Source organism: Corvus hawaiiensis, chromosome 28 (assembly GCF_020740725.1).
Source record: "Corvus hawaiiensis isolate bCorHaw1 chromosome 28, bCorHaw1.pri.cur, whole genome shotgun sequence".
Taxonomy (NCBI): Eukaryota; Metazoa; Chordata; class Aves; order Passeriformes; family Corvidae; genus Corvus; species Corvus hawaiiensis.
Genome location: NC_063240.1, coordinates 3,756,186 through 3,769,684, shown reverse-complemented (window position 1 = coordinate 3,769,684; position 13,499 = coordinate 3,756,186). Strand labels below are relative to the sequence as shown.

Sequence of the window (13,499 nt, the reverse complement as noted above, 5' to 3'; positions counted from 1 at the left end):
CTGAAGTGGTCTCCACGGTAGAGCTCCGAGGAAGAGTCACAGTGCTGGCAGAAGTTGGGCTTGTCCCAGGAGCAGAGGAAGACGTTTGTGCTGGGACCGTGGTGGTCGCGGAGGTTGCCTCTGTTGCCGATGTTGTGATCTTCTCAGGTGTGGATATTGCAGGAGGACTGGATGGGGTTGGAGTGGTGGCTGAAGGCTTTAGGCTGGAAGTTTGTGCTGCAGTCGAGAGGATTGTGGAGGTTGTCAAAAGTGAAGACGTCTCTGGCCAAGCAGAAGAGGCTGAAGTGGTGGTCTCAGGCTGAGATGTGGACTGGGCAGCCGAGCTGGAGACTTCTGACCTTGTGGTGGTGGAAACAGAGGTGGCCTCAGTGCGGGATGTGGATCGACCCGCAGCAGTGGAGGTGGTCTCAAACACAGTGCTGGTGGTGGGTGCTGTTGAGGTGAGCGCTGCTGAAGTGGTTGCGCTCAGAGGAAGAGTCACAGTGCTGGCAGAAGTTGGGCTTGTCCCAGGAGCAGAGGAAGACGTTTGTGCTGGGACCGTGGTGGTCGTGGAGGTTGCCTCTGTTGCCAGAGTTGTGATCTTCTCAGGTGTGGATATTGCAGCAGGACTGGATGGGGTTGGAGTGGTGGCTGAAGGCTTTAGGCTGGAAGTTTGTGCCATGGTTGAGGGGATTGTGGAGGTTGTAACAAGTGGAGACGTCTCTGGCCGAGTAGAAGAGGCTGAAGCTCTTTTCTCAGGCTGAGATGTGGACTGGGCAGCCGAGCTGGAGACTTCTGACCTCGTGGTGGTGGAAACAGTGGTGGTCTCAGTGCTGGATGTGGATCGACCCGCAGCAGTGGAGGTGGTCTCAAACACAGTGCTGGTGGTGGGGGCAGCTCTGGTGAGAGCTGCTGAAGTGGTCTCCACGGTAGAGCTCCGAGGAAGAGTCACAGTGCTGGCAGAAGTTGGGCTTGTCCCAGGAGCAGAGGAAGACGTTTGTGCTGGGACCGTGGTGGTCGCGGAGGTTGCCTCTGTTGCCGGAGTTGTGATCTTCTCAGGTGTGGATATTGCAGCAGGACTGGATGGGGTTGGAGTGGTGGTTGAAGGCTTTAGGCTATAAGTTTGTGCCGTGGTTGAGAGGATTGTGGAGGTTGTTACAAGTGAAGACGTCTCTGGCCGAGTAGAAGAGGCTGAAGTTGTGGTCTCAGGCTGAGATGTGGACTGGGCAGCCGAGCTGGAGACTTCTGACCTTGATTTGGTGGAAACAGTGGTGGCCTCAGTGCTGGATGTGGATCGACCCGCAGCAGTGGAGGGGGACTCAAACACAGTGCTGGTGGTGGGTGCTGTTGAGGTGAGAGCTGCTGAAGTGGTCGCACTCAGAGGAAGAGTCACAGTGCTGGCAGAAGTTGGGCTTGTCCCAGGAGCAGAGGAAGACGTTTGTGCTGGGACCGTGGTGATCGTGGAGGTTGCCTCTGTTGCCGGAGTTGTGATCTTCTCAGGTGTGGATATTGCAGCAGGACTGGATGGGGTTGGAGTGGTGGCTGAAGGCTTTAGGCTGGAAGTTTGTGCCATGGTTGAGGGGATTGTGGAGGTTGTAACAAGTGGAGACGTCTCTGGCCGAGTAGAAGAGGCTGAAGCTCTTTTCGCAGGCTGAGATGTGGACTGGGCAGCCGAGCTGGAGACTTCTGACCTCGTGGTGGTGGAAACAGTGGTGGTCTCAGTGCTGGATGTGGATCGACCCGCAGCAGTGGAGGTGGTCTCAAACACAGTGCTGGTGGTGGGGGCAGCTGTGGTGGGTGCTGCTGAAGTGGTCTCCACGGTAGAGCTCCGAGGAAGAGTCACAGTGCTGGCAGAAGTTGGGCTTGTCCCAGGAGCAGAGGAAGAAGTTTGTGCAAGGACCGTGGTGGTCGCGGAGGTTGCCTCTGTTGCCGGAGTTGTGATCTTCTCAGGTGTGGATATTGCAGGAGGACTGGATGGGGTTGGAGTGGTGGTTGAAGGCTTTAGGCTGGAAGTTTGTGCTGCAGTCGAGAGGATTGTGGAGGTTGTCAAAAGTGAAGACATCTCTGGCCGAGTAGAAGAGGCTGAAGTGGTGGTCTCAGGCTGAGATGTGGACTGGGCAGCCGAGCTGGAGACTTCTGACCTCGTGGTGGTGGAAACAGTGGTGGCCTCAGTGCGGGATGTGGATCGACCCGCAGCAGTGGAGGTGGTCTCAAACACAGCGCTGGTGGTGGGGGCAGCTGTGGTGGGTGCTGCTGAAGTGGTCTCCACGGTAGAGCTCCGAGGAAGAGTCACAGTGCTGGCAGAAGTTGGGCTTGTCCCAGGAGCAGAGGAAGACGTTTGTGCTGGGACCGTGGTGGTCGTGGAGGTTGCCTCTGTTGCCGAGGTTGTGGTCTTCTCTGGTGTGGATATTGCAGCAGGACTGGATGGGGTTGGAGTGGTGGCTGAAGGCTTTAGGCTGGAAGTTTGTGCCATGGTTGAGGGGTTTGTGGAGGTTGTAACAAGTGGAGACGTCTCTGGCCGAGTAGAAGAGGCTGAAGCTCTTTTCGCAGGCTGAGATGTGGACTGGGCAGCCGAGCTGGAGACTTCTGACCTTGATTTGGTGGAAACGGACGCCTCAGTGCTGGATGTGGATCGACCCGCAGCAGTGGAGGTGGTCTCAAACACAGTGCTGGTGGTAGGTGCTGTTGAGGTGAGAGCTGCTGAAGTGGTCGCACTCAGAGGAAGAGTCACAGTGCTGGCAGAAGTTGGGCTTGTCCCAGGAGCAGAGGAAGACGTTTGTGCTGGGACCGTGGTGGTCGTGGAGGTTGCCTCTGTTGCCGGAGTTGTGATCTTCTCAGGTGTGGATATTGCAGCAGGACTGGATGGGGTTGGAGTGGTGGATGAAGGCTTTGCCCTGGAAGTTTGTGCTGCAGTCGAGAGGATTGTGGAGGTTGTTACAAGTGAAGACGTCTCTGGCCGAGTAGAAGAGGCTGAAGTGGTGGTCTCAGGTGGAGGTGTGGCCGGGGCAGCCGAGCTGGAGACTTCTGACCTTGTGGTGGTGGAAACAGTGGTGGTCTCAGTGCTGGATGTGGATCGACCCGCAGCAGTGGAGGTGGTCTCAAACACAGTGCTGGTGGTGGGGGCAGCTGTGGTGGGTGCTGCTGAAGTGGTCTCCACGGTAGAGCTCCGAGGAAGAGTCACAGTGCTGGCAGAAGTTGGGCTTGTCCCAGGAGCAGAGGAAGACGTTTGTGCAAGGACCGTGGTGGTCGCGGAGGTTGCCTCTGTTGCCGATGTTGTGATCTTCTCAGGTGTGGATATTGCAGGAGGACTGGATGGGGTTGGAGTGGTGGCTGAAGGCTTTAGGCTGGAAGTTTGTGCTGCAGTCGAGAGGATTGTGGAGGTTGTCAAAAGTGAAGACGTCTCTGGCCAAGCAGAAGAGGCTGAAGTGGTGGTCTCAGGCTGAGATGTGGACTGGGCAGCCGAGCTGGAGACTTCTGACCTTGTGGTGGTGGAAACAGAGGTGGCCTCAGTGCTGGATGTGGATCGACCCGCAGCAGTGGAGGTGGTCTCAAACACAGTGCTGGTGGTGGGTGCTGTTGAGGTGAGCGCTGCTGAAGTGGTTGCGCTCAGAGGAAGAGTCACAGTGCTGGCAGAAGTTGGGCTTGTCCCAGGAGCAGAGGAAGACGTTTGTGCTGGGACCGTGGTGGTCGTGGAGGTTGCCTCTGTTGCCAGAGTTGTGATCTTCTCAGGTGTGGATATTGCAGCAGGACTGGATGGGGTTGGAGTGGTGGCTGAAGGCTTTAGGCTGGAAGTTTGTGCCATGGTTGAGGGGATTGTGGAAGTTGTAACAAGTGGAGACGTCTCTGGCCGAGTAGAAGAGGCTGAAGCTCTTTTCGCAGGCTGAGATGTGGACTGGGCAGCCGAGCTGGAGACTTCTGACCTCGTGGTGGTGGAAACAGTGGTGGTCTCAGTGCTGGATGTGGATCGACCCGCAGCAGTGGAGGTGGTCTCAAACACAGTGCTGGTGGTGGGGGCAGCTGTGGTGGGTGCTGCTGAAGTGGTCTCCACGGTAGAGCTCCGAGGAAGAGTCACAGTGCTGGCAGAAGTTGGGCTTGTCCCAGGAGCAGAGGAAGACGTTTGTGCTGGGACCGTGGTGGTCGTGGAGGTTGCCTCTGTTGCCGGAGTTGTGATCTTCTCACGTGTGGATATTGCAGCAGGACTGGATGGGGTTGGAGTGGTGGTTGAAGGCTTTAGGCTATAAGTTTGTGCCGTGGTTGAGAGGATTGTGGAGGTTGTTACAAGTGAAGACGTCTCTGGCCAAGCAGAAGAGGCTGAAGTTGTGGTCTCAGGCTGAGATGTGGACTGGGCAGCCGAGCTGGAGACTTCTGACCTTGTGGTGGTGGAAACAGTGGTGGTCTCAGTGCTGGATGTGGATCGACCCGCAGCAGTGGAGGGGGACTCAAACACAGTGCTGGTGGTGGGTGCTGTTGAGGTGAGAGCTGCTGAAGTGGTCGCACTCAGAGGAAGAGTCACAGTGCTGGCAGAAGTTGGGCTTGTCCCAGGAGCAGAGGAAGACGTTTGTGCTGGGACCGTGGTGATCGTGGAGGTTGCCTCTGTTGCCGGAGTTGTGATCTTCTCAGGTGTGGATATTGCAGCAGGACTGGATGGGGTTGGAGTGGTGGATGAAGGCTTAGCCCTGGAAGTTTGTGCTGCAGTCGAGAGGATTGTGGAGGTTGTCAAAAGTGAAGACGTCTCTGGCCAAGCAGAAGAGGCTGAAGTGGTGGTCTCAGGTGGAGGTGTGGACTGGGCAGCCGAGCTGGAGACTTCTGACCTTGATTTGGTGGAAACGGACGCCTCAGTGCGGGATGTGGATCGACCCGCAGCAGTGGAGGTGGTCTCAAACACAGTGCTGGTAGTGGGGGCAGTTGAGGTGAGAGCTGCTGAAGTGGTCGCACTCAGAGGAAGAGTCACAGTGCTGGCAGACGTTGGGCTTGTCCCAGGAGCAGAGGAAGACGTTTCTTCAAGGACCGTGGTGGTCACGGAGGTTGCCTCTGTTGCCAGAGTTGTGATCTTCTCAGGTGTGGATATTGCAGCAGGACTGGATGGGGTTGGAGTGGTGGTTGAAGGCTTTAGGCTATAAGTTTGTGCCGTGGTTGAGAGGATTGTGGAGGTTGTTACAAGTGAAGACGTCTCTGGCCGAGTAGAAGAGGCTGAAGTGGTGGTCTCAGGCTGAGATGTGGCCGGGGCAGCCGAGCTGGAGACTTCTGACCTTGTGGTGGTGGAAACAGTGGTGGTCTCAGTGCTGGATGTGGATCGACCCGCAGCAGTGGAGGTGGTCTCAAACACAGTGCTGGTGGTGGGGGCAGTTGAGGTGAGAGCTGCTGAAGTGGTCGCACTCAGAGGAAGAGTCACAGTGCTGGCAGAAGTTGGGCTTGTCCCAGGAGCAGAGGAAGACGTTTCTTCAAGGACCGTGGTGGTCACGGAGGTTGCCTCTGTTGCCAGAGTTGTGATCTTCTCAGGTGTGGATATTCCAGCAGGACTGGATGGTGTTGGAGTGGTGGTTGAAGGCTTTGCCCTGGAAGTTTGTGCTGCAGTCGAGAGGATTGTGGAGGTTGTTACAAGTGGAGACGTCTCTGGCCGAGTAGAAGAGGCTGAAGTGGTGGTCTCAGGCTGAGATGTGGACTGGGCAGCCGAGCTGGAGACTTCTGACCTTGTGGTGGTGGAAACAGTGGTGGTCTCAGTGCTGGATGTGGATCGACCCGCAGCAGTGGAGGTGGTCTCAAACACAGTGCTGGTGGTGGGTGCAGCTCTGGTGAGAGCTGCTGAAGTGGTCTCCACGGTAGAGCTCCGAGGAAGAGTCACAGTGCTGGCAGAAGTTGGGCTTGTCCCAGGAGCAGAGGAAAACGTTTGTGCAAGGACCGTGGTGGTCGTGGAGGTTGCCTCTGTTGCCAGAGTTGTGATCTTCTCAGGTGTGGATATTCCAGCAGGACTGGATGGTGTTGGAGTGGTGGTTGAAGGCTTTGCCCTGGAAGTTTGTGCTGCAGTCGAGAGGATTGTGGAGGTTGTTACAAGTGAAGACGTCTCTGGCCGAGCAGAAGAGGCTGAAGTGATGGTCTCAGGCTGAGATGTGGCCGGGGCAGCCGAGCTGGAGACTTCTGACCTTGTGGTGGTGGAAACAGTGGTGGTCTCAGTGCTGGATGTGGATCGACCCGCAGCAGTGGAGGTGGTCTCAAACACAGTGCTGGTGGTGGGGGCAGCTGTGGTGGGTGCTGCTGAAGTGGTCTCCACGGTAGAGCTCCGAGGAAGAGTCACAGTGCTGGCAGAAGTTGGGCTTGTCCCAGGAGCAGAGGAAGACGTTTGTGCTGGGACCGTGGTGGTCGTGGAGGTTGCCTCTGTTGCCAAAGTTGTGATCTTCTCACGTGTGGATATTCCAGCAGGACTGGATGGGGTTGGAGTGGTGGTTGAAGGCTTTAGGCTATAAGTTTGTGCCGTGGTTGAGAGGATTGTGGAGGTTGTTACAAGTGAAGACGTCTCTGGCCGAGTAGAAGAGGCTGAAGTTGTGGTCTCAGGCTGAGATGTGGACTGGGCAGCCGAGCTGGAGACTTCTGACCTTGATTTGGTGGAAACAGTGGTGGCCTCAGTGCTGGATGTGGATCGACCCGCAGCAGTGGAGGGGGTCTCAAACACAGTGCTGGTGGTGGGTGCTGTTGAGGTGAGCGCTGCTGAAGTGGTCGCCCTCAGAGGAAGAGTCACAGTGCTGGCAGAAGTTGGGCTTGTCCCAGGAGCAGAGGAAGACGTTTGTGCTGGGACCGTGGTGATCGTGGAGGTTGCCTCTGTTGCCGGAGTTGTGATCTTCTCAGGTGTGGATATTGCAGCAGGACTGGATGGGGTTGGAGTGGTGGATGAAGGCTTAGCCCTGGAAGTTTGTGCTGCAGTCGAGAGGATTGTGGAGGTTGTCAAAAGTGAAGACGTCTCTGGCCGAGTAGAAGAGGCTGAAGTGGTGGTCTCAGGCTGAGATGTGGACTGGGCAGCCGAGCTGGAGACTTCTGACCTTGTGGTGGTGGAAACAGAGGTGGCCTCAGTGCGGGATGTGGATCGACCCGCAGCAGTGGAGGTGGTCTCAAACACAGTGCTGGTGGTGGGTGCTGTTGAGGTGAGAGCTGCTGAAGTGGTTGCGCTCAGAGGAAGAGTCACAGTGCTGGCAGAAGTTGGGCTTGTCCCAGGAGCAGAGGAAGACGTTTGTGCTGGGACCGTGGTGATCGTGGAGGTTGCCTCTGTTGCCGAGGTTGTGATCTTCTCAGGTGTGGATATTGCAGCAGGACTGGATGGGGTTGGAGTGGTGGCTGAAGGCTTTAGGCTGGAAGTTTGTGCCATGGTTGAGGGGATTGTGGAGGTTGTAACAAGTGGAGACGTCTCTGGCCGAGTAGAAGAGGCTGAAGCTCTTTTCGCAGGCTGAGATGTGGACTGGGCAGCCGAGCTGGAGACTTCTGACCTCGTGGTGGTGGAAACAGTGGTGGTCTCAGTGCTGGATGTGGATCGACCCGCAGCAGTGGAGGTGGTCTCAAACACAGTGCTGGTGGTGGGGGCAGCTGTGGTGGGTGCTGCTGAAGTGGTCTCCACGGTAGAGCTCCGAGGAAGAGTCACAGTGCTGGCAGAAGTTGGGCTTGTCCCAGGAGCAGAGGAAGACGTTTGTGCTGGGACCGTGGTGGTCGTGGAGGTTGCCTCTGTTGCCGGAGTTGTGATCTTCTCACGTGTGGATATTGCAGCAGGACTGGATGGGGTTGGAGTGGTGGTTGAAGGCTTTAGGCTATAAGTCTGTGCCGTGGTTGAGAGGATTGTGGAGGTTGTTACAAGTGAAGACGTCTCTGGCCGAGTAGAAGAGGCTGAAGTTGTGGTCTCAGGCTGAGATGTGGACTGGGCAGCCGAGCTGGAGACTTCTGACCTTGTGGTGGTGGAAACAGTGGTGGCCTCAGTGCTGGATGTGGATCGACCCGCAGCAGTGGAGGGGGACTCAAACACAGTGCTGGTGGTGGGTGCTGTTGAGGTGAGAGCTGCTGAAGTGGTCGCACTCAGAGGAAGAGTCACAGTGCTGGCAGAAGTTGGGCTTGTCCCAGGAGCAGAGGAAGACGTTTGTGCTGGGACCGTGGTGATCGTGGAGGTTGCCTCTGTTGCCGGAGTTGTGATCTTCTCAGGTGTGGATATTGCAGGAGGACTGGATGGGGTTGGAGTGGTGGATGAAGGCTTTGCCCTGGAAGTTTGTGCTGCAGTCGAGAGGATTGTGGAGGTTGTTACAAGTGAAGACGTCTCTGGCCGAGCAGAAGAGGCTGAAGTGGTGGTCTCAGGTGGAGGTGTGGACTGGGCAGCCGAGCTGGAGACTTCTGACCTTGTGGTGGTGGAAACGGACGCCTCAGTGCTGGATTTGGATCGACCCGCAGCAGTGGAGGTGGTCTCAAACACAGTGCTGGTGGTGGGGGCAGTTGAGGTGAGAGCTGCTGAAGTGGTCGCCCTCAGAGGAAGAGTCACAGTGCTGGCAGAAGTTGGGCTTGTCCCAGGAGCAGAGGAAGACGTTTCTTCAAGGACCGTGGTGGTCACGGAGGTTGCCTCTGTTGCCAGAGTTGTGATCTTCTCAGGTGTGGATATTCCAGCAGGACTGGATGGTGTTGGAGTGGTGGTTGAAGGCTTTGCCCTGGAAGTTTGTGCTGCAGTCGAGAGGATTGTGGAGGTTGTTACAAGTGAAGACGTCTCTGGCCGAGTAGAAGAGGCTGAAGTGGTGGTCTCAGGCTGAGATGTGGCCGGGGCAGCCGAGCTGGAGACTTCTGACCTTGTGGTGGTGGAAACAGTGGTGGTCTCAGTGCTGGATGTGGATCGACCCACAGCAGTGGAGGTGGTCTCAAACACAGTGCTGGTGGTGGGTGCAGCTGTGGTGAGAGCTGCTGAAGTGGTCTCCACGGTAGAGCTCCGAGGAAGAGTCACAGTGCTGGCAGAAGTTGGGCTTGTCCCAGGAGCAGAGGAAGACGTTTGTGCAAGGACCGTGGTGGTCGCGGAGGTTGCCTCTGTTGCCGATGTTGTGATCTTCTCAGGTGTGGATATTGCAGGAGGACTGGATGGGGTTGGAGTGGTGGCTGAAGGCTTTAGGCTGGAAGTTTGTGCTGCAGTCGAGAGGATTGTGGAGGTTGTCAAAAGTGAAGACGTCTCTGGCCGAGCAGAAGAGGCTGAAGTGGTGGTCTCAGGCTGAGATGTGGACTGGGCAGCCGAGCTGGAGACTTCTGACCTTGTGGTGGTGGAAACAGAGGTGGCCTCAGTGCGGGATGTGGATCGACCCGCAGCAGTGGAGGTGGTCTCAAACACAGTGCTGGTGGTGGGTGCTGTTGAGGTGAGCGCTGCTGAAGTGGTTGCGCTCAGAGGAAGAGTCACAGTGCTGGCAGAAGTTGGGCTTGTCCCAGGAGCAGAGGAAGACGTTTGTGCTGGGACCGTGGTGGTCGTGGAGGTTGCCTCTGTTGCCGAGGTTGTGATCTTCTCAGGTGTGGATATTGCAGCAGGACTGGATGGGGTTGGAGTGGTGGCTGAAGGCTTTAGGCTGGAAGTTTGTGCCATGGTTGAGGGGATTGTGGAGGTTGTAACAAGTGGAGACGTCTCTGGCCGAGTAGAAGAGGCTGAAGCTCTTTTCTCAGGCTGAGATGTGGACTGGGCAGCCGAGCTGGAGACTTCTGACCTCGTGGTGGTGGAAACAGTGGTGGTCTCAGTGCTGGATGTGGATCGCCCCGCAGCAGTGGAGGTGGTCTCAAACACAGTGCTGGTGGTGGGGGCAGCTGTGGTGGGTGCTGCTGAAGTGGTCTCCACGGTAGAGCTCCGAGGAAGAGTCACAGTGCTGGCAGAAGTTGGGCTTGTCCCAGGAGCAGAGGAAGACGTTTGTGCTGGGACCGTGGTGGTCGTGGAGGTTGCCTCTGTTGCCGGAGTTGTGATCTTCTCAGGTGTGGATATTGCAGCAGGACTGGATGGGGTTGGAGTGGTGGTTGAAGGCTTTAGGCTATAAGTTTGTGCCGTGGTTGAGAGGATTGTGGAGGTTGTTACAAGTGAAGACGTCTCTGGCCGAGTAGAAGAGGCTGAAGTTGTGGTCTCAGGCTGAGATGTGGACTGGGCAGCCGAGCTGGAGACTTCTGACCTTGATTTGGTGGAAACAGTGGTGGCCTCAGTGCTGGATGTGGATCGACCCGCAGCAGTGGAGGGGGACTCAAACACAGTGCTGGTGGTGGGTGCTGTTGAGGTGAGAGCTGCTGAAGTGGTCGCACTCAGAGGAAGAGTCACAGTGCTGGCAGAAGTTGGGCTTGTCCCAGGAGCAGAGGAAGACGTTTGTGCTGGGACCGTGGTGATCGTGGAGGTTGCCTCTGTTGCCGGAGTTGTGATCTTCTCAGGTGTGGATATTGCAGCAGGACTGGATGGGGTTGGAGTGGTGGCTGAAGGCTTTAGGCTGGAAGTTTGTGCCATGGTTGAGAGGATTGTGGAGGTTGTTACAAGTGAAGACGTCTCTGGCCGAGCAGAAGAGGCTGAAGTGGTGGTCTCAGGTGGAGGTGTGGACTGGGCAGCCGAGCTGGAGACTTCTGACCTTGATTTGGTGGAAACGGACGCCGCAGTGCGGGATGTGGATCGACCCGCAGCAGTGGAGGTGGTCTCAAACACAGTGCTGGTGGTGGGGGCAGTTGAGGTGAGAGCTGCTGAAGTGGTCGCACTCAGAGGAAGAGTCACAGTGCTGGCAGAAGTTGGGCTTGTCCCAGGAGCAGAGGAAGACGTTTCTTCAAGGACCGTGGTGGTCACGGAGGTTGCCTCTGTTGCCAGAGTTGTGATCTTCTCAGGTGTGGATATTCCAGCAGGACTGGATGGTGTTGGAGTGGTGGTTGAAGGCTTTGCCCTGGAAGTTTGTGCTGCAGTCGAGAGGATTGTGGAGGTTGTTACAAGTGAAGACGTCTCTGGCCGAGTAGAAGAGGCTGAAGTGGTGGTCTCAGGCTGAGATGTGGACTGGGCAGCCGAGCTGGAGACTTCTGACCTTGTGGTGGTGGAAACAGAGGTGGCCTCAGTGCTGGATGTGGATCGACCCGCAGCAGTGGAGGTGGTCTCAAACACAGTGCTGGTGGTGGGTGCTGTTGAGGTGAGAGCTGCTGAAGTGGTCGCACTCAGAGGAAGAGTCACAGTGCTGGCAGAAGTTGGGCTTGTCCCAGGAGCAGAGGAAGACGTTTGTGCAAGGACCGTGGTGGTCGTGGAGGTTGCCTCTGTTGCCGGAGTTGTGATCTTCTCAGGTGTGGATATTCCAGCAGGACTGGATGGTGTTGGAGTGGTGGTTGAAGGCTTTGCCCTGGAAGTTTGTGCTGCAGTCGAGAGGATTGTGGAGGTTGTTACAAGTGAAGACGTCCCTGGCCGAGCAGAAGAGGCTGAAGTGGTGGTCTCAGGCTGAGATGTGGCCGGGGCAGCCGAGCTGGAGACTTCTGACCTTGTGGTGGTGGAAACAGTGGTGGTCTCAGTGCGGGATGTGGATCGACCCGCAGCAGTGGAGGTGGTCTCAAACACAGTGCTGGTGGTGGGGGCAGCTGTGGTGGGTGCTGCTGAAGTGGTCTCCACGGTAGAGCTCCGAGGAAGAGTCACAGTGCTGGCAGAAGTTGGGCTTGTCCCAGGAGCAGAGGAAGACGTTTGTGCTGGGACCGTGGTGGTCGTGGAGGTTGCCTCTGTTGCCAGAGTTGTGATCTTCTCAGGTGTGGAAATTGCAGGAGGACTGGATGGTGTTGGAGTGGTGGTTGAAGGCTTTAGGCTGGAAGTTTGTGCCGTGGTTGAGGGGATTGTGGAGGTTGTAACAAGTGGAGACGTCTCTGGCCGAGTAGAAGAGGCTGAAGTTGTGGTCTCAGGCTGAGATGTGGACTGGGCAGCCGAGCTGGAGACTTCTGACCTCGTGGTGGTGGAAACAGTGGTGGTCTCAGTGCTGGATGTGGATCGACCCGCAGCAGTGGAGGTGGTCTCAAACACAGTGCTGGTGGTGGGGGCAGCTGTGGTGGGTGCTGCTGAAGTGGTCTCCACGGTAGAGCTCCGAGGAAGAGTCACAGTGCTGGCAGAAGTTGGGCTTGTCCCAGGAGCAGAGGAAGACGTTTGTGCAAGGACCGTGGTGGTCGCGGAGGTTGCCTCTGTTGCCGATGTTGTGATCTTCTCAGGTGTGGATATTCCAGCAGGACTGGATGGAGTTGGAGTGGTGGCTGAAGGCTTTAGGCTGGAAGTTTGTGCTGCAGTCGAGAGGATTGTGGAGGTTGTCAAAAGTGAAGACGTCTCTGGCCAAGCAGAAGAGGCTGAAGTGGTGGTCTCAGGCTGAGATGTGGACTGGGCAGCCGAGCTGGAGACTTCTGACCTTGTGGTGGTGGAAACAGAGGTGGCCTCAGTGCTGGATGTGGATTGACCCGCAGCAGTGGAGGTGGTCTCAAACACAGTGCTGGTGGTGGGTGCTGTTGAGGTGAGCGCTGCTGAAGTGGTTGCGCTCAGAGGAAGAGTCACAGTGCTGGCAGAAGTTGGGCTTGTCCCAGGAGCAGAGGAAGACGTTTGTGCAAGGACCGTGGTGGTCGTGGAGGTTGCCTCTGTTGCCGAGGTTGTGATCTTCTCAGGTGTGGATATTGCAGCAGGACTGGATGGGGTTGGAGTGGTGGATGAAGGCTTTGCCCTGGAAGTTTGTGCTGCAGTCGAGAGGATTGTGGAGGTTGTTACAAGTGAAGACGTCTCTGGCCGAGTAGAAGAGGCTGAAGCTCTTTTCGCAGGCTGAGATGTGGACTGGGCAGCCGAGCTGGAGACTTCTGACCTTGTGGTGGTGGAAACAGTGGTGGTCTCAGTGCTGGATGTGGATCGACCCGCAGCAGTGGAGGTGGTCTCAAACACAGTGCTGGTGGTGGGGGCAGCTGTGGTGGGTGCTGCTGAAGTGGTCTCCACGGTAGAGCTCCGAGGAAGAGTCACAGTGCTGGCAGAAGTTGGGCTTGTCCCAGGAGCAGAGGAAGACGTTTGTGCTGGGACCGTGGTGGTCGTGGAGGTTGCCTCTGTTGCCGGAGTTGTGATCTTCTCAGGTGTGGATATTGCAGCAGGACTGGATGGTGTTGGAGTGGTGGTTGAAGGCTTTAGGCTATAAGTCTGTGCCGTGGTTGAGAGGATTGTGGAGGTTGTTACAAGTGAAGACGTCTCTGGCCGAGTAGAAGAGGCTGAAGTTGTGGTCTCAGGCTGAGATGTGGACTGGGCAGCCGAGCTGGAGACTTCTGACCTTGATTTGGTGGAAACAGTGGTGGCCTCAGTGCTGGATGTGGATCGACCCGCAGCAGTGGAGGGGGACTCAAACACAGTGCTGGTGGTGGGTGCTGTTGAGGTGAGAGCTGCTGAAGTGGTCGCACTCAGAGGAAGAGTCACAGTGCTGGCAGAAGTTGGGCTTGTCCCAGGAGCAGAGGAAGACGTTTGTGCTGGGACCGTGGTGATCGTGGAGGTTGCCTCTGTTGCCGGAGTTGTGATCTTCTCAGGTGTGGATATTGCAGCA

General features: G+C 56.7%; 1 protein-coding gene across 1 annotated transcript in view; it reads right to left on the bottom strand.

Annotated features, from left to right (window-relative positions):
- Nucleotides 1-11,167: 11,167 nt before the first annotated feature.
- Nucleotides 11,168-13,499, bottom strand: part of LOC125317656 (cell wall protein DAN4-like) — a gene marked incomplete at its 3' end in the record, with an annotated part of 11,286 nt that continues 8,954 nt past the window's right edge. The window contains exons 2-4 of the mRNA XM_048287540.1: nt 12,020-12,282; nt 11,903-11,950; nt 11,168-11,242 (exon numbers count right to left, since the gene is read on the bottom strand). Of these exons, the coding sequence (XP_048143497.1) occupies nt 11,168-11,242; nt 11,903-11,950; nt 12,020-12,282 (386 nt within the window). The remainder of the gene's footprint in view (nt 11,243-11,902; nt 11,951-12,019; nt 12,283-13,499) is intronic.